We start from the raw sequence: 20,708 nt of genomic DNA, 5'->3' as shown, positions 1-20,708 counted from the left end.
TATAACTTCGCACTCTTTGATGCAATCCACGCTATTTTTTTTTTTTTTTTGATTGACCAATGAGCATTGTCCTTTGACTTCCTTTGCGTCAAGCAGTCAGTGAGTAAAATTCGTAATCCAACTGTAGGAATACGGATATTAGCGTCATGCGTTGTAAACTCGCATGCTCGATATGGTCGAGACAACACTGGAATGAACGATGCGCGGTTCACGTACAGTGAGAAAAGGCTTAATTGACAGGAATTGCGAAATAAGAGGAGAAGAGAATTTGAAGACTCGAGTGTCGGTGTGAATCTAGAGCGAGTGGATCCTACTGCGAACTGAATGATATCGTAGGTCGGTGAAAGCCAGGAATAAAGTTTTCAAGAGCTTCTCAAGGCCTCAATCGAACACTTTATTCTTTTATCTAATGCGAATTGATGTCAAACGTTTGAAGGAAAATGGATTAGAAGACCGCTTTCAATCCTCGACAGAAACGAGGTCACAAATTTTATACCCAGACTATTGCTTGGAACTGCTTCTGGTAATGCATGCGCTTCATTTTCCAGGCCACTCGAACCAAAACAGAACACTTTCGGTAGAAGAGAGAAGGGACAAAATTCTTGTCAGTAACCTTTCACAGCCCTTGCAATTGACTCATTGTCGCTTCAGATTTATCCTTTGTCGTTTGCCATCAAGGTTAATTTATAATTTCCAAAATGACCTTCGAAGTAACATTCGGACACAGTTTCCTGCACGCTTAGGCCCTAACTAATTTTCCTGATAGCTTTCATGTAGTACTTTTTTTTCCTTAAGCCACACTACTACGTTAGTAAAACGGATGTACCTACGTGTTTAACACATAGAGAATCATATGAATCGCGTAAGGGACAAATTTGATGTTCGAATCTCGGCCGCCGCCACCAGTGTCCTCACTGAAGGATTTTTCAAAAGCAAACCGCTGTAAAAGCAGGCGCAGATCATGAATTGATGCATGGTAAGTGGGTTCCAAATGACCTGTACATTCCTGGATGTAACTGTTGTGTCTGCAACAAATATCGACATGCACATTACTAAAAGCATAGGCGACTTCCACTCCGCTAAAATTTCCGAAGATTTCGGTTGGACGTCAAATCAGGGAAGGGTCCGCTAAGGTTTGGGACCACTTTTGAGCGTGGTCCTTTTTGACAGGACCGACCAGTCGGACTGAATGGTCCCTTTCGATTTAAGGAAGTTCTTGTTTCCATGGTCTCAAGCTGACAAGCTGATTGCTGGTAAACCGGCATGAATTTGTTGAATGGATAGCGCCTAAGAAAAAAAGTTGCTGGAATTTGAAATGATAGGAAGTCCAAAGGACAGTTACGTACCAAAAAGTAAACATGGTTAACAGTCTTTTTGGTTTAACATTTGTAATTCCCGTGTGAAGCAGTTTTGGAAGTTTTGTCGCCAGTCAGTTGCCACTATTATACAAAGCGGCAACTTGGGAACGATCTGACAGAAATAAATCCAAATTGGTAACGCTCGAGGCATTAAAAGGAAAAACAGGAGAGACTTCAATCATCATGTTTCTATTTCAAAGGAATCAAATAGGTGATCCAGGAAAGATGTTCGCTAAAAACCTAGAAATGAATATTAAAGCCTCGTGATCTGCTACCAAGTACATGGGAATTCTACTTCTGCAAAACGACAAGCGTTTGTTTTGCAAAAATGAACAGAAAGAAATACCGGTTTTTGTAGAATTCTAGTCCTCATTAGATACCGGGCAAGCTACATCTGTACGCCTGCATACTAAGAACATTCAGGAAAGCACACAGATAAATCCACCACAAGACATACAAATGTTTTATTACCTTGCTAAACAACTCGCAAACGCCGATTCGGAAACCTGAAATGTGTAAAAGAAGGCATCAAAAGACTGTTGATGTTACTTAATAGCAAAGAATCGGCTTGCGACCACCATGCAATATTGCGTATTGGTGGGAGAGAATGAACTACTTAACAGAAGACCATGATTATGTCGACATCAAAACCTCATCATCCTTTCGACACATCACTATCTTCAGTCATCTTTCTGGCACCCAAACAAGAATTGGAAGGCACGAGGAGAGGTCTTAAGTACGGTCGCAGTTATTAAACCAAAGCTAAACATACTCCGCTGCCAGTTTTCTATTCATTATTTCGGCAAACACACCCTTCAAAAGTTAACGAGGCTTGCAGTCATGTGACTCACGATCAAGACAGTGAGAGCCTCCGATGGTTCATGGCTCAATAAATATTTGACAACAATAAAGCAAAGCAGTTTGTGATGATAAAACCAAAGGCCCCACTCTTACTCGTTTGTGGGACAAACGACCACCAGCTCTGTTGAATCAACTTGTGTGGCGCAATAAAAGGGAAATCTAGAGGAAAACGGGAAAAATGATCTTCTAGTATTAGGATATAATTTTTACCCAAGAAAAACGTTTTGAATTTCGGTGGATTGAAAAACCTAACGAGCAAAAAATCACTCGAGACTCTAACATGACGCCGTAACTGCTCACTGACCTGCGGACCCCAGATCGGCAGCAAACCATTACACTTTGTGTTCGCATTCTGGAGAGCGGCACTTTCCCATTCGTCACGGCCTCGGGCCAGTCTGATAACGAATCAAATGAGGGTATTTAATGAGCATAAATATTCCAAAAAATAATACGTTTAAAATAAGCAGACAGACAACACACCCACACACTACACATCCACCGCACCTAGTCATTTGTCAAATATGGTAAGCTTACCTGACAGCCGCCATGTGGCAGTCATAGTGAACAATGTTGAAATGACTGACAGTAGAGTAGCCCTAACAGAGCAAGAAAAAGCGATGACAATTTAAACAAGAGTTTGGGTATATCAGCCATCAAATGTTAGAGCAGGGCGTAGTTACGAATTCGTCCCTGCTTTCATCGAGAATGGGGTTGAAAATGGCTTTTGTAGTTCATACTACACAAGCAGAACAACTACGGACCTTACTAACAAAACCGGAAACCATTTTGTTTGTCTTTGACTGCTCGGTGCTGCAGAGAATTTGCTATTGCCTCAGTATTTACCAATCAGAAAGTGTAAAAAACACCTGCATGATATATATATTAACAGCTAATAATTAAGAGCTCCCGCAGCCCCCTTCCCCCCCCCCCCCCGTACCATGAAAAACACATGGGATACTAGACCACATCAACTTCCACACTTTCAAAGTCTGCGATTAGCAACGTACCACACAGCGCTACAAAAACACTGTTGTGTTGCGAGACAAGGTCCTGTGGTTACCGTTCCAACTCAAGAAGACTGTGAGGTCTAACCATTTTCAGATGTCCTAACAAAGGCAGAACCAAGACCCCCAACATTGGTACAGCCAGAGTTGGTCTAAAATTTTTAATTGACAAGAAGCAGAGGAAGTCGGGTATACGTGGGAAGAAAGTAAAGATTTTGTCCCGAAATTACGTATTTAAAAATGAGGCGCTACCCACACTTGGATAATTATGGGTGCAATTTCCATGTCGTACGCTCGAAACCGCGTGTGATACTTGAGTCAAGAGATGTGAACAGGAGAGAAAAGTACTTTTAAACATTTAAAAATTGAAAACGACCACAAAAATTGACACAAATCAACAAGAATCCTTATGGCGCATTTCATAAACATACTGATTCTGAAATTTCCAATTGCAATAAATCAGCTATGGTGGAACGAATTTGTGGGTCAAATGCAGTGTTGAGATTGGTTGATTTGTCGGTCGACTTTGTCGGTTTTCGCTAATTGCGGCGCTAACGTGATTGACGGTAGCGAAAAACAAAACAAACGAAATGTAGAAGTGATCCTAACAATTAATTGGACGATTTAAGCAATTGTTACTTATACAGACACCAGAGAAAGTCAGACGGCTTCAACGGGATTCGAACCCATGACCTCAGTCTGCGATGCCGGTGCAATGCTCTGTCAACTGAGCTACGAAGTCACTCAGTTGGGCTCTTATAGACCCTGTCAATAAGGGACAATTGCTTAAATTGTTCAGTTAAGTCCGAGGATCACCACTACATTTTGTCGATAACCCGTACTTCATTTCTTTCATTCGAAAAACCAAACAGTCCGCATGTTTCTGGAAACCCAATAAAAGCTACTAGCACTCGCTCTCGAAAGTGCTATCGAGATAATCAACGAAAGACGTGATTGAAAGGAAACTGGATGGGAGAAAACTCGTCAGAGGACGACGTGAAGTAGTACCTGTGTTTTACGCTGTTTGTTTTCAAATTCCTCTAAGATGCACCTTTTGGTGAAGGTGTAAATTCCAAGCACCTGGAAGAAAGCAGCAAGGAGAACGTTTAATGCAACTTACATCAGTTGGATGACTATAACCAAGTCTGCGTAAGAATGGCCGCAACCGACCGGGACTTAATGAAGAACGAAGAAGTCGTTTATGAGAACGTTATATTACAATAGAACTCCATCGTCATTGTTTCGCGATTACTCCAAATTAGTCCGCATGGAAAGTGTGTATCAGCATTCGAAGAATACATTACAATGAATGGTGTCCTTGTGTCGTCCGGTGCTGACGTCCTCCACATAACCTCAGGTTGGGTCATTTCACCTTGTTTTTGTTGAAGAAGTAGAACAAATGAACAAAATTGCGTGCCGCAAGTGCAGCACGATTCTTTTCCCCCCTCTAATCAATAAACGTATTGTTCTGGGCCTAGTACAGTCGTTCAAAAGCCGATTAACACTAATCCGCGAACTCTGGTTTGAATTTTGCCGTCCAAAAGCCTCGACCTTGTAATTTTGTCTAGTTAATTTTGGAGGGTAAAACTCTTGAGGCAACTTTTTCTGATCAGAAAACAGACTGCACCTCGAGTTTCCCGTAATTCAGGATCAATTTAATCAAGCTTTCTACGACTGGTCCCTGAGCTGTTGGCCTTAACACTGCCGTAGCCGGCGTTCTTGGTTCAATGCCCCACTATTTAATGGCTACTTCGTGTCTAACTAGGATGTTTGGCAATATTACATCCATTCATGTTTGCAACAACGCTGTCCTCGTTTTTAAGATTGCCGGGGTGATTACGCCTTTGCTTAGCTAAGGTAACGCTTCTGCACCTTGCTTGCAGCAAGTCATGGAATATCTAAGAATTCCTTGAAAAACCTGACATCAATTGTTCAAAAGCAATAGAACTTTCCACGGTTAGTTTTTCTCATTTGCATTACAATGTAATCTAGCATGTGTGTGAGGCAATTTCGGGCTATTCTGTAGTTTTAACCCGAAATTGCCTCGCATCTGCGTTAGATTACATTGTTATGCAAATGAGAAAAACTAACCGTGAAAAGGGCTATTGACTGGAGAGAATTTGAGAAATCAGTGTATATGTTGTGGTTAAAATAGCTTCTTGGCTAGAAATTTTTCACACTAGTTTGTTTTTTACTATCCTTTGTTTTAGATTATGATAATGTCAAAAAGACAAAGGAAAGTAAAAAACAAACTGGTGTGAAATATTTTGAACCAAGGAAAATTTTAACTACAACATATACATCGGAAAGGCCAATGGCTTGAAAGAGGACCTTCCTCAGGGGTATTTTTGAGCTAACTTTAGACTGAATTAAATGACAGATTTCGAAAAAATACAGTCCAATACAATCTCATATACCTTTTGTGGATGATATTTGTATCCTTCGCGGCAAATGCAGCAGGCCAGCCCGGACTCCTCGTGTAGTTCTTCCATCTCGCGCAGCATGCTGGAAGGTTTGGCGATAATTTTTCCGGCGGAAGTGGTCTGAAAAGTTTATGTACAATTACAGAAACCCCCAGCATAAAAATATAACGTTGCCTCGATAAAAACAACGCCCCGTGAAGTACATACATCTACAAGTAGTAAGAAGTTCAACCTGTTAGCAAAGTAAAGTTAATTGGATTTGAACCTTTTGAAAGTAAGAGTCTCTGGCTTAAGAACACGCTTGAATCAAAAATTGGAAGTCAATCAACAATCAACAGATTCACCATCAACAAGCGCATAATTCAGAGATAACAAAATAGCATAGGTGTGTGGTTAGACCACTTTCCGGGTTCCAGTTCCGTTCTGGTCACTGGTTGGGTTGTTTCTGGTTCAACACCTCGTCTGGGGCTCCGCTCACTCGCCCGTCGAGTTTCTCAACTCCGTTGTGTTTATTTGTACAAACATGAATACGGGGTGGAATAGGACATTGGGTTCCTCTGATCCTTTTTGTCCGTCCACGCTGCATTTGTATATTCGGTGAAAAGAAATGAAATTTTATTAAAAAATAGGTAATTTATGCATATTATGGCATTGCCAAAAGACGAAAACTGCATACCTCCATTCCTAGAGCACCCAGCTGTTTTTCTCTCATGGCCATAGCAAGTTTCTTTTTCTCAAGTCGTGTTGACCGACGAACCTCTGAAACCTGAACAAACGAAACAAAAATTCAGAGCTTTGGAGCATGTGAACAAATCATTTGAAGACACCTAATGAGCTCGCATCAAATTATTGAATCCAGAGTCAGAGCAGTGCAACTGTATTTGTTCGGAGGGGATCGGTTAAGGATATAAAGAAATGATCCTTCCAACACGTTCTGTGCAGCCGTGAGCACACTATCTTCTCCCCAACTGCCACGCACATGATTTGCCCTGAATAGCTCACCTGACATCAAGGCCATCAACAGCAACATTGGCTGAGGGGGAGGGGGAAGGGAGGGGTGTTCAGTCAGACAAAAGTCCGCTAACTTACTGGACAAAGATACATTATCATTCGTACTTTCTGACCATGTATGGTATTTTCCAACTATTTTGGACCAAGACTGCAGATTGTTGCCCCTGGAGGCCACGTCTACATCAAACAACTAGGCTAAAATCATTTGTAATGCTTGTCCAACGTTCACATATCCTAATTTTAATTAGCTTCTAGTTGCGGCAAAACATCCACAAACAGTATAAATGGTACAAAACCGACCTTCTTCTCGACATCGGGGTGATCTCGAAGTGCTTCCATGAGGTTCTCTGCCAGTGAGCCAACCTTTTCCTCGGATGACACTTGCTCTAATCGATGAATTGCTGGAACTGCAGTCTTACCCACGAGAATCTAGCAAAGCACAAAAAGAACACACCTCAAGTTTAACGCGTATAACGGCCTCTTAAACCTTACTCGAGAGCAATTCCTCGAACATCTTTACTAACAAAGTAGCTAATGAACCCTGTTTCTCCTGTCATGCAACTGAGTCCTAGGGCGGGAGAACGATGTAATGAATGTTCTGTATGACAAACGTCACAAAGTGTCGCCTTAACTTTCCTCGTAGTGTGATCACAAACAGTGATTTATGGGCACGAGTGACGTTTTGAAAGTTTTCAAAATTGCACGACCACGTTAACACGACATTTTTATTACGTAGGATGCCGGTGGCGGGCCACGTTTAAAATTCGCTTGCGTGTCGGACATACAGCATGCATGTCTACAAAAGAGTAAAGAGTGCTGTATTCCTTTCAGCAAAATTAAAGGACGCCATTTATTTCGCTTCATTGTAACGTTTTCAGCAAAGATGAGACTCAGCATGACAAAACCAAAAAAAAAGAAAAAAAATGGGGACTCGACAAAACCTTTCTCGAGGGTTACGCTGTGGCTTGTTTTGATTTGCTTTCGTTATCTTCTTTCGGTTTTTCCCACTGCATATCGACCTTGATTCAATCCACGGTTGTTAAAAAATGCACAGAACGCATGATCAAGGCGACCAGCTTACATTTATCCCTTGGGTACACCTGAGTACACAGCAACTGACCAAGCAAATTGCACCCTCCACTCCCCAGATGCAGCCAATTAAGCACGCTGGAAATTTTCCGATAATAATTACCGCATCATCGTAGAATCTCGGGGCATATTAATGGCGGAAACAAAAGGCTTTTTCTTTGTGGAATTCGAAACAGAACAAGAGACCATTTCTTGATACGTGCAAGGTACGAACAAATTTCAAATTTCAAAGTGTATTGGACATGTATGCTCGTTAGAGTGCTTCCTTTCGTTTTTTAGGCAATGATTTGAGGTTTCATTTTGTGAGTTTCTAGTGTTTACATACTACGTGAAGACATGACGCGTGACCAAGAAATTGCCGCGGCCTGTATTTGTTATACCTGCGTAGTTTCGTGTCCCTTGCAGAGGCCGGTCAAGAGCCTCAAAACATAAGGAAGTGATGGTCGGGCTAAAAATTCCTTCCACACGTCAGCTTCAAGAAGGTTGGCTTTACTACAAAACATAAAAAAAACAACTCTCTTTAAAATGCAGTAGTCTTGAGAAACCCTCTGACGGCACCGATATTCAAAGGTGGGTAAGACAATGTGGCCACTTGACACCCAATCGTCCACTGGTCTCTGGGTTTCAAAGAAACAAATATTTCTAGAAAGCTATGGATTTCTGGTGAATAGAGGTGTCAAAGCTTTCTAGTTTTAATTCCCTACAGTCTACAGCGTCTTTTATCCGAGGAAACAAATATCCCCTCCTTCCTACGACTTGAATGGGATCTTTTGTTCTTGCGCCAATTCAATTAACTGATGTCTGTAAACAAAAGAACTTGAGATAGCAAGCGAATCCCCCATATTCAACCAATTATTTGATAACTGTCATTAGTTGTGTGTCACAATGAGTGGTTATTTCAAAGACGACACGTTATTGGTATGTTAGCGCCAAAGTGGACAGCGCGATTATGGGAACAACAAACAAAAAAAAGCATTCGCAGCATAAGTGGAATCTAAAAAAAAAAAATGAAATAATTATCATGGGGCAGGCACTGCGGTCGGCTTTCTTACCTCACCTTTTCTTGCTATAAATCAGTTAATGAAAGGCAGCAATAACAAAGCATACCTGAAAGGCTTTTGAGGCGTTTGTTTCTCCAGATACTTCAATGCTTTGGCTACGATTCCATTCTCGATAATCAGTTCTTTCAACTTAAATCCGTTGTGGTTGTTCTGTGAATTTAAACAACAAAACAGATGAAAGAAGGGTCTAAGTAAAGAAACAATGTAAAGAAAACAAAGAAAAAGATGCCTACAGCATTAGTACCCAATATAGCAAACATATAGCATACATACAGCATACATATATGTACTTAAAATCCAGTACCTCAAAAACGATTTTAATCCGCACTAAAATGCGTTTTTGGGAGTAGTTTTCAATATAGGTAAGGCAAGGGCTACCTGCGAACACAGACGTATTTCCGGCGGAACGACCGCCGGAAATATGTCCGCATTGGCAGGCTAGGCAAGTGCTCACCGCCAAAAACTGCCTCAGTTAACTTGCCAATTTAATTCTTGGCGGCAAATTTTGATCATCCAACGCATGGTTAAAACTGCTCGTTCATTCCGAACTCGTTCACGGTTTTAAGACCGCTCACCCATTCTAAGCGAGTCGTCTGAATGAATGCCATCATAGTGTGACTACGGTAAAACAGTTTTCGCCTTTCTTCATCATTTTCTCCCTAATCTGGTACGATAGCTCAAGTTCTCAAGAAGACCGAAGACGCTATGTTAAATTAGCCTTGCCTTGCAATTTTCTTCTGGTGCAAATTGTGCTTTAGCCTGTGAACTACCTGGGAGATCGTAAGCGATTGGAATCAAGAGTAATTCCAAGCGAGACGTGTCGACTTCGACGTTCGCCGGCGTCACGTATTGTATCTCGCAGTTCTCAAACTCTTGCGATCCCCGGAAGGAATATCTTGCTCACAAGCCAATTCGGACTAAAAGGCATTTATTTCTTCTCCAGTCTGGTCAAAGTAATTACGTCTTAACAGGGATGGTCGAGATAACGAAAACACATGTGCGTCGAGACACTTTGGCCTCAAAGGAGATGTATCATCAGTTGAAGGAACTCACCTCGATTTTGCTTGCTATACTACAGAAGCAATCAAAAAACAGCACCTCATCACTTGACCGCTCACGATCAAACCTACCACACACAACAAGAATACCAGAAGTTAGTATTTTTAAGTCTCTCTTAGAGAGCAGATAAGGGTCCTTTAGACAATTTCCGGGTTCTGCAAGGTGTTTGTGATAATAAAAAATAAATAAATAAAATGAACAGGCTTACTTTTCAAAATCCAGGTAAGGCAGAAAGTGGTTGACTAAAGTTCTCATGTTTCCTTCATCTCCAAACGTTAGAAACGGGATGATACGCATCATAGCTTGAAGCACACTACTGTGAGTTCTCTACAACATCAGAGAAAAAGGATATCAGGCAATTCGCAGTTCAGTATGTTACAAAAGCAACACAAACGGATGTTACTCCAAGAGGCGAACTTCCATCTGAGATATTGCAAGATTCAAGACGAAGGCTAACAAATCTTCGTCTTCGGAATCGACAGTCATTATCATTGGAAAAAAAAAACTAAAGAGCAAAGGATCAATTCAATATTTCGTTTATAACCTGTGCGTACTATAAATACATACATTTCTTTCATTCATCGAGTCCTTCACAGGATAGCCTGCAAACGCAGACGTATTTCCGGCGATCGTTTCTCTCCCCCGACCGCCGGAAATACATGTGCGTTCGCAGGCTATTCACAGGAACACAGTTAATCGCTCCCAACTGAGTGGCTCCATAGCTCGGTTGGCAGAGCACTGCATCGGCATCGCAGAGGTCATGGGTTCGAATCCCGTTGAAGCCATCTGAAATTTTCTGGTGTCTATAAGAAACAATTGCTTAAATTGTTCAGATAAGTGAGAGGATCACTTCACTCCTTCTCCTACAGCCCACAGTTCAAACACATTTACTTCATTCACTTGGTCTTTATCATCATTATCCCCTTCCTCGTCATCAACACCACCAAAATGCATACAGTAACCAACTGCTATTACCATCAACGACATTAATCGTCATCATCATCATCATCATCGTCATCATCATCATCATCATCATCATCATCATCGTCATTACCATCAGCAACAACAAGAGACACAAAAAAGACAACTGTACCACATAAGGACTTGTTATTCTGTCCAAAAGCATATCCAACTGAGAACCGTCTCCCTGTTGTACGGGCATAGCTGGGGAGGGTGTACTTGTGGCCTCTTGCAGCACTGTCTCCATGATTCCCAGCACATCTTCTGCAATACTTGCCCCACCGCCTGAATCAGCCTCCAGTTGCAGAGCCTAGATAGAAGATAACATGTTTTCATGAAAGAATCTTTTATATTCCTTAAGCACCAAGACGCATTATAAAAGGCGTGATACCTTAGGCAAACCACTTCGTGGATGCATACCACGCTCTACGACAATTTGCGCAATGAAAAGCCCCTAACGGTAAGGTGTCCGTAATTCCGAAATAAGTTACAAGATGTTATCTGTCGTTCTTGTTTTAAAATCCTTAATCTCTTTTTTTGCCAAGGAAATATCCTTGAGGTTTCTTTGTCTGTGCTGCTGTTTGTTGACCGCCTTCTTGTATTATCAGTCGTGTTTGAATGAATTCGAAAAACGGAGCGTGAAGCGACCACTTGTTTAAATCCGAGGTCGATATGGCTTTGTTTTTGAAGGAAGCGATATTCTGTCCAAAGATGATAGTTGAATTACGACCTGCTAAACAGAAAACACCAAGTTGCCACATACCTGGTTTAAGGTTCCAAGAAGGACATTGAGTGTGTTTAGAGTTGGTAGACAAAGATAATGCCTATTGACCTGTAAACGATCAAGAACAGAATATTGACCAAAATTAGGATGGCACTTTCACGTGACAGTTCCAATGCTATCTCGACTTCCTTCCGTTTGCAAGGTTCATTGTTATGTTCAAGACTACATGCTATGAACGATCTCCTAGTCTAACCATTCATGTTCCCTGACGATGGAAAAGTTGAAATGACTGGAAAAGGAAATACCAACAAAAGCTTAACAGCTACGAACGTATGAAATTTCAAAGAACCTTCACGTTCCTTTTATTGTGGTCGTCATTTTTCTGTTTAAGGTTATGTCAAGTAGTCTGAAACGAAACCTCTACAAAAGTTAAGAAAGACAACTTACCTTAAGCTTCACACAGTATCCCATTAGCTTTAAAATAACTGAAACCAACTGCTTGCCACGTACGAGGTCTTTAATGCCACTCAATCTTTAAGAAAAACAAAGATGCATTTCATTGGTGCTATGTTCAATTGTTTGCGAGGCGTTCAATAAAAAGCATCATTTGGTAATGTTACTTGAGCTTGTCATGTAATCTTGTGTGCCCGTCAGGGACGGGAAATTATACCACTTGAAGGAAAAAGATCGCCTGCCTGAGTGTAGCCTTGAGACTGTTGTTAAATAACATTTCCTGAGGCTTTTGTTAGTTACAAAATTCTGTTGGCTGACTGGCGTAGTGTTACCACGTCACGTGATCACGATTGGTTTTACCCGAGTAGATGGAGCAAAATTCGGTATTTTTGCCTCCGTTTGGCCATTTCTCGTTGCGGTTGAATTACTGTCGTTTTCGACGCTTGCACTGTTTCCGTTGAACCAGATATTATCAACTAAAACCTTCGCTGAGTAGTTAATCGTTCAGCTTTAACAAACTACGAGGACTGAGAACTTGGCCCAATAAATATGACTTTTGCTCAAGTTGTAGGGGTGTTTGCCAATAGGCACCAACAAACACTCTCACGACTACACTTAATAGATAATCGTACTTAATGAATTGATCATTGACGAATGGCTGCCAACCAATGCAAAGGCCTGTGAGCCTGTTAGGGAAGTGGGGTGGAGTCAGGTGGGGGAATGGTCGATCTTTTCCGCTCAACTTTGCTTTCTCTGATTGCACCTTCCAACTGAAAAACCTGGGTCCCTGCTTTCTCAACCCCTTCTCCCTCCCCCATCCTTCCGCGCGAAAAAACCCGCAAATATCTCACAACACGATCCAGCGGAGGAATGAGCCTATGACGACTCGTGGGTTCCGCTTTTTCTGGCTGAAAACAATGAGCTGACCTGCTGAGCATGGCTTCTAATCCCCCAGAACTTGACATGATGGAGGCCATTTTGTACACCTCTTCGTCGTCTAATTCTTCCTCTTTAAGAGCAAACAAGAGACAAATCAAATAGGGAAAATGTCAGTAACGGAATGCATTGCTGGTCTGCCTTCAAATATGACGTTTCAGGACTTACCTTGTTGAGTATCAAGATTCTCCACAAACTCTTCAGTCGCGTCTCCTAACAAACCTGAAAGAAATACCAAGAGATAAAACATGGAACACACAACCAGAATGCAGCATGCGAAAAATAAGACTGTTGTCTTAAAATTAAGGCAGGGATCGCTCTTGCACAGAAATGTGCAACCAAAGAATTAGCTTTGCACTATTTATTTTCAGTACACTTGACAAACGCATGGCTTTACCTCTCATCCTGTAGATTATCCTCATCGGTTCTCCCTATAACATCCAAAAAATATATAAACCGTCAAAGTGAAGCCATAAAGGGAGAAAGTAAATTAATACGTAAGAAAAATACTCCATCAGAGCCAAACGAAACTTGAAGTGATAATTAGTATGCTGAGATATTGCTACCTTTTGCAGACCTATGTACAGCTGTAAAACATGACTGATTGAGGCTATTACACAAATCAATACCCCAAGTAATCTGGGAAGAGAACCTTTTCAAAAGGGAGTTCAAACGAGTTAACAACAACGCACCTCTCCCTCTGGACACCAAATCTTCTTGTAAACATCCTTGACTGGCAGGTCCAGGCTGATGATTTTGCTGTTAACCAGCAACTTGCAAGGCAAGAAGAAATTTATTAGTCCCTACTCGGCAGAGTAATAATTCAAAGCAAAAATTATGAGTTTTAGTTACCTCCATTCCACTGTCATCCTCCAGCAAAGCAACCAATTCACAATCTAAAGAAAAACCATACGTGCATGTTTGTCTATAGTTAAGGAACATTCTTCTAACTTTTGTTTACAGGGTATCCAGTTAAGGCCAGAACATAGTCAAACGATAACTAGAGCTACCGGGGTAATTAACTGGAACAAAGTTCCCAGAGCTAAAAAAAAGAGGATATAAAAAACACGCATTCCGAAAAGTTAAATGTTGTTTCGGGCTAGACTCGACTCCAGCTAGTGCAATTTACCGCGTTCCTCGCCTGCGTCGGATTGGAACTAATTGCACGCACTTTAAATTTAGTCCAATCCTCTTCCACTACACCACTGTGATAGGTTCTTGTCACCCATCGTCAGGTTAGGTTGACTGAGAAGTTTTGATTAGGTAGTTCTAAATCCGAATATACTATAATAGGAGTTCAACTAGATAGCTATCCGACAGAGGACACACCATACCACCGCAAAATCCATTATTATAATAATAATAATAATAATAATAATAATAATAATAATAATAATAATAATAATAATAATAATAATAACAATAACAATAACAATAACAATAATAATAATAATAATAATAATAATAATAACAATAATAATTGGCAGTGCTAATCACCCTTACTTGCAGTCGAGGACTGAATGAAGGGCGCAGCTAACGATATCCGGCTGAAAGCATACAAAGGCGCGTCTGGCTGCCGCTATACAGTCCATGTTTGATGTCGGAGCACAGCACCACAGCTAGATGTTAATTAGCTGTGAGTCGATTTTGATGAGGGAGGAAAACCGGAGTACCCGGAGAAAAACCCTCGAGTCAGGTTGAGATCGACTGAACCTCAGCCCACATGCAAAACGGGGCAAGAGTTGAACCCGGCTAGCAGTGGTGGGAGGCCCGATAGATAACCACTAAGCCACCATGACACCCATAGGATGTCCCATAGGGTTATGAACATTGAAGGGTTCTGAGACGAAGCCTACGGTTTATCTTCCTTATCTGAGAAGACTGGAAAGTCAAAGCGTTTGAAAATGTCATTACAAATTAAGGTAGCACTTTCTCCCCAGTTATTTAAAGACCCTGAGTGTTGGCCCGGCCCGAGTTTTGATCCCGCGACCTCCCGCAAAATAGTCTGAGGCTCAAGCAACTGGGGCAACCGGTTAGCGGTTAACACCATAGCTACGGCCCTGTAGCCCGTATTGTTTGTTTTGTTTACTGATATAGAGATTGGGTTAGCCGTTGACTAAGAATCCTGTTAAAACGATTGGAAAGTGAGTCAACTGTCGTCCAGTCACATGGAGAAAACAAAGAGAAAGGACTTAAAAAGGCAATTTTTCTCTTACCGGTACAAATCTTGTTCTTCACATCTCTCATAAGAGGACCTAACCCAGGCTCATTGCAACTAAAACAAGAAAAAATTAAAACAGCCCACCTCATAAGAAAACGCTTCCTTTCCTGTTCAGACATGCGCCTGGTGAAACTCGCGAATCACACTGAGTCAATCACGAGGAAAAGAAAAACTAACTGCGACTTCCCAGGCGTTTGTAACTTCAACAAGTTTCCTGGTTCGTAAACTTAACTACTTCAACAATGAGGGATTGCTAAAGCACAGCTAGCACGTATAAAACGAGACAAGGCACTGTGAAGACAAAAGCGCAGTGCTACTGGAAAACAAGCGGCGATGGATTTCTTCTATTTTGTAACTAACCTATAAGGATTTCCTTGCATACGTCCTTGCAGAAAGTCTTCCTGTTGAGGGTCTTTCTCCAGAGTGAGGAAAAACTCGCCAACATCATTTTCCTCCTGTACAATTTAGAGATAAAAGATGTGAGAGAGAGGAAACAAATGCCAGTTTGATTTCAGGGAAAAAAAAGAAACATTTCCGCGGGCTTCCTACAGCCTAAAGGCACCGGACTTGCAGGAAAAGGTAGTGTTTAACAGACACTGGGTCCCGGCGATAAATAATTCGGTTGGGCACAATCATTTAAGTCACCTACCGGGAAAATTAGGTTGCAAAGACGCTCAAAGATGAAAACAGGAGTCCTAAGGTCATCCAACCCATACCTGAAACAAAAGCATTGGAGAATAGGATGCATTTCGATCGTAATAATTGATTTTGTGCATTTTTCTGGCTTTTGCACCGTTTTTTCACTTTGTCAAATGACAATTTAGCACAGATAACAACAACAAACAGGCTTCACTTCTCCGAGCTTTGCTCTCTTTCAGTCAGCAGTCACATGCGAAAGTGAAACCTCGTGAAGATCGTTGCAGCCTTGGCAAAGTTTCATGAGTTTGTACGTTTCCGTCCTGGCGTCTTCGTGTACCGTTCCAAACGCCCTCAGAAGAAACTGACTAAGCTGCTGATCATTTGTTTGAGAATCTTCTCAGAAAAAAATAAACTAGTAGTTTCTAAAGCAAACCTCTTGAGCGTTTCCACACAAATAGCCATGAATGCCTTTGTTTCTGTCTCGGTACCTACACATACAACAAAAAGATCGATTAACCTAAAACACAACCATCGCAGGTAGATCCATACCAGCTTTAACACGGCTGCGCGTAAACTTCCTTAGTACGGAGGGTTGAAAACATTGTAAAATAACAAACATGATAAAACTACCAGTAATCAAGGGTAAGTGAAGTGCGTTCGATTCCCATTTCGCCATCGATGAGGCATTTGAAAGTAACTGAATATTTTGGAGAGAATCGTTTTGCACCCTTTTCTGGTATTTGTTCAGTAACGAAGGTATCCCACAGCTACAATAAGTATTTTGACTGTTATCTCGTTGCTAATAATTTTAAAAACAATAATGGCATGCATGTATTATAACGCAGTATCAGTTTTGTGGGATATTAGTAGACTTTCGTGCTGGATAGCCAAACAGCGTCACTCCCCAGAGTGTACAGCACGGGGTGTTGCCGGAAGGTCAGCCATTCTGGGTCACCCCGTTCAACAGGACTTGACTTCCCTTTGGCAAGCCGCACACTATTACATGAGATAGAAAATATATATCCAGTTCACTGAATCATGATACAGTCCCATGAGTAAATAACTTGTATTGTTTTTATGTAAGGAACCCCTCAAAACCAAATTGCAATACAGGCCTGAGAAAATAGTCAATAAACATATCTTAAGACATACCGGTAGTCATTTCCTCCAGAAGTTCTAAAAGAATTTCCTGCGTCTCGTCAATCAATTTTGTCCGCTGAACTACCAATCTAATCGTGAAATAAACCCACCATTAACATTTTCTCTCGACTAAACCAGATGTGAGGAATTGAGGCCTAATCAATGGTAGAAGAACCTGCAACAATCTCAGTTGGCATAAAACCAGGAAAACAAAAAAACCTTGTCAGGATATTCCACTTCGTTTGACCCCCTTGAGTAAAAAACTGCCTGAAGATATTTTAAATAGCTTAAAATAAAACAAGTCACCTTCTCAATGACAAGTAACCGTTAAGCACAGTAGCTACAAGCCTTCCTTTGAACTTCTGTTTTATGCCTTCGTGCTCCAGAAAGGAAGACATCAATTCTGTAAAAGTAAAAATGACTCGGGCGTTAAGAGAGGTCAGAGTTGTCGCTGTTCAACTTCCCGGCTGCAGTTCAAGTTACACTCTGATAATTAATTCTGTTGAAATGAAAGTGCTACACGCGGGCAAATGTTTTAGAAAAAAAAAACGTAGCTCCCTTTGTTGTTGTTGTTGTTTTTTTTTTTTCATGTCCGTTGCCTTGAATTAAATGAAACCCGACCTGATCCCAACCTCTTTCGCAGAGACAGAAAAGGGAGGAGGGGGGGGGCAGAAAAACAGAAAAGCGGGAGGCAGAGAGGAGAGACCCTGGCAACGAGGTTGCCCTGATCCCACCTGAGCTCGTAGGGTCAATAGCTCTTATCGGAGTTATCAGCGGTTTTGCCATATAAACGAGGCTAAGGGGTCATTTTGCATCGAATTGACCCTGAAGCCTCTATTGCATGTAGGTTTAAACAAAAAAAAGTGCCTGCAGGCTCAACTTCAATAAGGTCTATTCCCACCCTGGTCAGAGTCTTTTCTGTCCTAAGTGGGCCCCTTTACAGGTCGAATGCTCCTCGCCAGTTGGGATTCTTAAAGAACTGTTGTGTTCTTTTCAATAATTATCTTCATCGACTTTGATCGAAAGCACATGGGCGAAGCTGTCAAATAAATTACCGGTATTTAGTTTTTTATACATATTTAACTGTACATATACTTCAACTGTGAACTGGCTGGAAAAAAAAAAAGAAAAGAAATAACATGACTTGCAAAAAGAGTTGAAACCTTTTTTGAAAACAGACTGGATCAAACAGCGAGTCTAAAAAATTTGACCAAGTCCTCACTGTTTGTCTTTCACATGAAACAATTTTCAAAAACTCAACCCTGCAAACAAATCTGTACAGTGTGTGATTGCTAAGGATGCAACAGTAACGCGAGCATAAGGAACAGTAGAGCCATGCTCAGTAGAGTTCTGAGCATTACTGCCTTCTGTTGGGACAACAGACCCTAATTAACCACAAATTAATGGTTTGTGCCTTAACTTACCAGCCAACATCTTCAAAGCATATCCTTGGGACAGATCCGAACTCAAGGTGTACTGCTCCAGGTAAGTCAGATGCTCAATTTCCTGCCAAGAAATGCGGACACATTTCCATTGCAAATATATCAGAAGAAAGTTTCCATGATCTCAGCACATTCACATGGATGAGATCTGGTTCAGTGGTAAGGAAGTAGAATTTACATGAGGTTGCACAGGGGTCAAATCTAGACAGCTAGCTGAGTAGTCCGTTCGGTGTCAGTCGAGCTGCGTGCTTTTTTTTTTACTCCGTCTTTTAATTTCAATTTTTAATAATGCAAAGCGAATTCATGCATACATTGATTAGTAAGCTAAGTGCTTTTAATTACACTGTAAACAGTGCATTTTTATTTCCACTGGTATTCATGCTTCGAAGACCGGAGCTTTGATTCTTATCAAAAAGCCTGTTTACTTTGCGAGTAAGTTTTGGATTTCATGGTCCACCATTACTCACGTTCAAAACTGACCGATTGGACCTCAGAGGGTTGGATCTAGGGAAAAGTGACGTCATGACTAACTAGCTTAAAATTTCAGCGTGAAAACGCAGCTTGTTATATATGCAAAACACGAGTTTAAAAGTCAGAAAGCCCGAAACTCCCGTGCTGCGGATTAATTCAGCCGCGTACACACGCATTGCATTCTTAAACTAATGAGTCTTTGAGGTCATTTTCTCCTCGATCAAGCCCTCTCAAGACTTTAAAGTTTGTAATGGCGGACCATTAAATAGGAAAATTCCAGTTAAAATAAACAGGTGTCTTTTTGGAAGTCAAGGTTTAAAACTTGGGTCACTTACAGTTTAGTTAACATAGTTTTGAAATCTAAAGAAAAATGAAAATTGATTTTTTGATCGTAGTAGCACTTTAAGGGTGTAATCTTTTTGGGAGTATCTTGGCTATTCTCATTCCGGATTAGGAATTACAGAATACACGGAATATCAATTTGCAAAAGAACGCAAATTATGAAAACGGAATATTTTTGGCGGAGTGATCTGGGAACTATTGTATCTGCGCATGCGCCAGTTGCGTTGGCATGGCAACTGAAAAAGGTTCCCTAAAGTTTGGAACATGAAATGTTGAAATGTGGCCATAAGTACCAGTTTTTTTTGGCGGTCATTACGTTCATTCTGCAATCGGGAGCAGAATGAACGGTATTCCACTCATTCCGAAAACGGAATAGGGCCCAAAGGAACACCAATACTGTCTAATCCGCGTATTCCTCTTCCGGAATCGTACCAAAAGAACGCGCCCTAAGTGAGGCCTTTGAGATAAACTCAAACATGTGACACTCAATAAAACCATTGATATTGCTTGAGAGATATTAAAAATCTCATTTTAACGTACCTTGGTCACTAGTTGTCCGATTTGCAACAATGCTCCCTGCAGAGCAAGGTAAAACTTCCAGTAAGTTGGCTGAGTAAGGCGCTGGTACAACTGAAAGAACTCGGCGGCATTCTCTCCTGCACTACGCACTTCCTCCAGATAGCTGTGTAAAAATAGTCGCAGATATATAGTTGACAACCCACTTTTTTTTCTGGTAGAGCCAAACTCGTCTTTCGTTTTTGAAAATAAAATCACTAACCTGGTCAGCAAGTCCAGCAAGTGCTGCTGTCGACTGGGTATCTAAAAAAAAAACACAAAGCTTTAGGAAAAACTAAGCAAAAAGACAACGAACTTAGCTGCCCTACAATTAGTGTAATCATAGCAATATAAATTGATATGTCCACCTACGGCATGTTTCGTTGGCATGATGGGCCTTAAAACACAAAACAGTTACTTTCAACCAAAGATTTTAAAACAAACAAAACAAACGTAGCTGTCCTCTTTTTAGAATAGGACATTGGATTGCGCCAGGCAAATTGTCTGGGAGATCAAAGATAAGCCCATTTACACCAAAGAAAAAGTTGGTCATACATTTTGCCTTGACTAAACCAGCTATACAATGTTCTCATGAACTTCCTCCGAACCCAAACTTTTCTGGTTTTGGGACCATTTTCGGATGTGAAAAAGCTGTTCAAGACATTCTTTCCTTCGAATGTGGTTTTCGAGTACTTCCAAGCGAGATACAAGGAAAGAAGCCGATAAACGAAATAACAATCTGGTCCTGACTCTGCAAATCATCAGCGTAAACAGTATGCCAACACGGCACTAAGCCGGCCATCATTTTTACCGTTTAAAATATTGGTTCGATCCATTTTTTAATGGGTACAGTTTTTTTGTTGTTGTCTAAAATGGAGTACAGTCTTCCTCACAAAAAACGGTGTCTGGCCTTGACCTATAACACTGTCAAGAGAACATCATTTCAAAATATGAACTCG

At 41.1% G+C, this 20,708-nt stretch overlaps 1 protein-coding gene across 3 annotated transcripts in view; it reads right to left on the bottom strand.

Moving 5' to 3' along the window:
* Positions 1 to 20,708, bottom strand: part of LOC137993313 (E3 ubiquitin-protein ligase UBR4-like) — a 120,931-nt gene that overhangs the window by 4,775 nt on the left and 95,448 nt on the right. For all 3 annotated transcript variants that reach the window (XM_068839073.1, XM_068839074.1, XM_068839075.1), the window contains exons 74-102: positions 19,973 to 20,013; positions 19,735 to 19,876; positions 18,364 to 18,445; positions 17,246 to 17,342; positions 16,952 to 17,028; positions 16,233 to 16,287; positions 15,810 to 15,876; positions 15,521 to 15,615; positions 15,156 to 15,214; positions 13,792 to 13,835; positions 13,632 to 13,712; positions 13,337 to 13,370; positions 13,108 to 13,161; positions 12,931 to 13,012; positions 11,998 to 12,082; positions 11,590 to 11,658; positions 10,960 to 11,136; positions 10,075 to 10,193; positions 9,861 to 9,933; positions 8,854 to 8,957; positions 8,127 to 8,238; positions 6,958 to 7,086; positions 6,323 to 6,412; positions 5,641 to 5,766; positions 4,232 to 4,303; positions 2,754 to 2,815; positions 2,524 to 2,614; positions 1,830 to 1,864; positions 831 to 1,025 (exon numbers count right to left, since the gene is read on the bottom strand). In XM_068839073.1, coding sequence (XP_068695174.1) covers positions 831 to 1,025; positions 1,830 to 1,864; positions 2,524 to 2,614; positions 2,754 to 2,815; positions 4,232 to 4,303; positions 5,641 to 5,766; positions 6,323 to 6,412; positions 6,958 to 7,086; positions 8,127 to 8,238; positions 8,854 to 8,957; positions 9,861 to 9,933; positions 10,075 to 10,193; positions 10,960 to 11,136; positions 11,590 to 11,658; positions 11,998 to 12,082; positions 12,931 to 13,012; positions 13,108 to 13,161; positions 13,337 to 13,370; positions 13,632 to 13,712; positions 13,792 to 13,835; positions 15,156 to 15,214; positions 15,521 to 15,615; positions 15,810 to 15,876; positions 16,233 to 16,287; positions 16,952 to 17,028; positions 17,246 to 17,342; positions 18,364 to 18,445; positions 19,735 to 19,876; positions 19,973 to 20,013 — 2,549 coding nt within the window. The remainder of the gene's footprint in view (positions 1 to 830; positions 1,026 to 1,829; positions 1,865 to 2,523; positions 2,615 to 2,753; positions 2,816 to 4,231; positions 4,304 to 5,640; positions 5,767 to 6,322; positions 6,413 to 6,957; positions 7,087 to 8,126; positions 8,239 to 8,853; positions 8,958 to 9,860; positions 9,934 to 10,074; positions 10,194 to 10,959; positions 11,137 to 11,589; positions 11,659 to 11,997; positions 12,083 to 12,930; positions 13,013 to 13,107; positions 13,162 to 13,336; positions 13,371 to 13,631; positions 13,713 to 13,791; positions 13,836 to 15,155; positions 15,215 to 15,520; positions 15,616 to 15,809; positions 15,877 to 16,232; positions 16,288 to 16,951; positions 17,029 to 17,245; positions 17,343 to 18,363; positions 18,446 to 19,734; positions 19,877 to 19,972; positions 20,014 to 20,708) is intronic.

This window comes from Montipora foliosa, chromosome 2 (genome assembly GCF_036669935.1).
Source record: "Montipora foliosa isolate CH-2021 chromosome 2, ASM3666993v2, whole genome shotgun sequence".
In the NCBI taxonomy this organism is placed as follows: domain Eukaryota; kingdom Metazoa; phylum Cnidaria; class Anthozoa; order Scleractinia; family Acroporidae; genus Montipora; species Montipora foliosa.
This window is presented reverse-complemented; position numbering and strand designations above follow the sequence as displayed.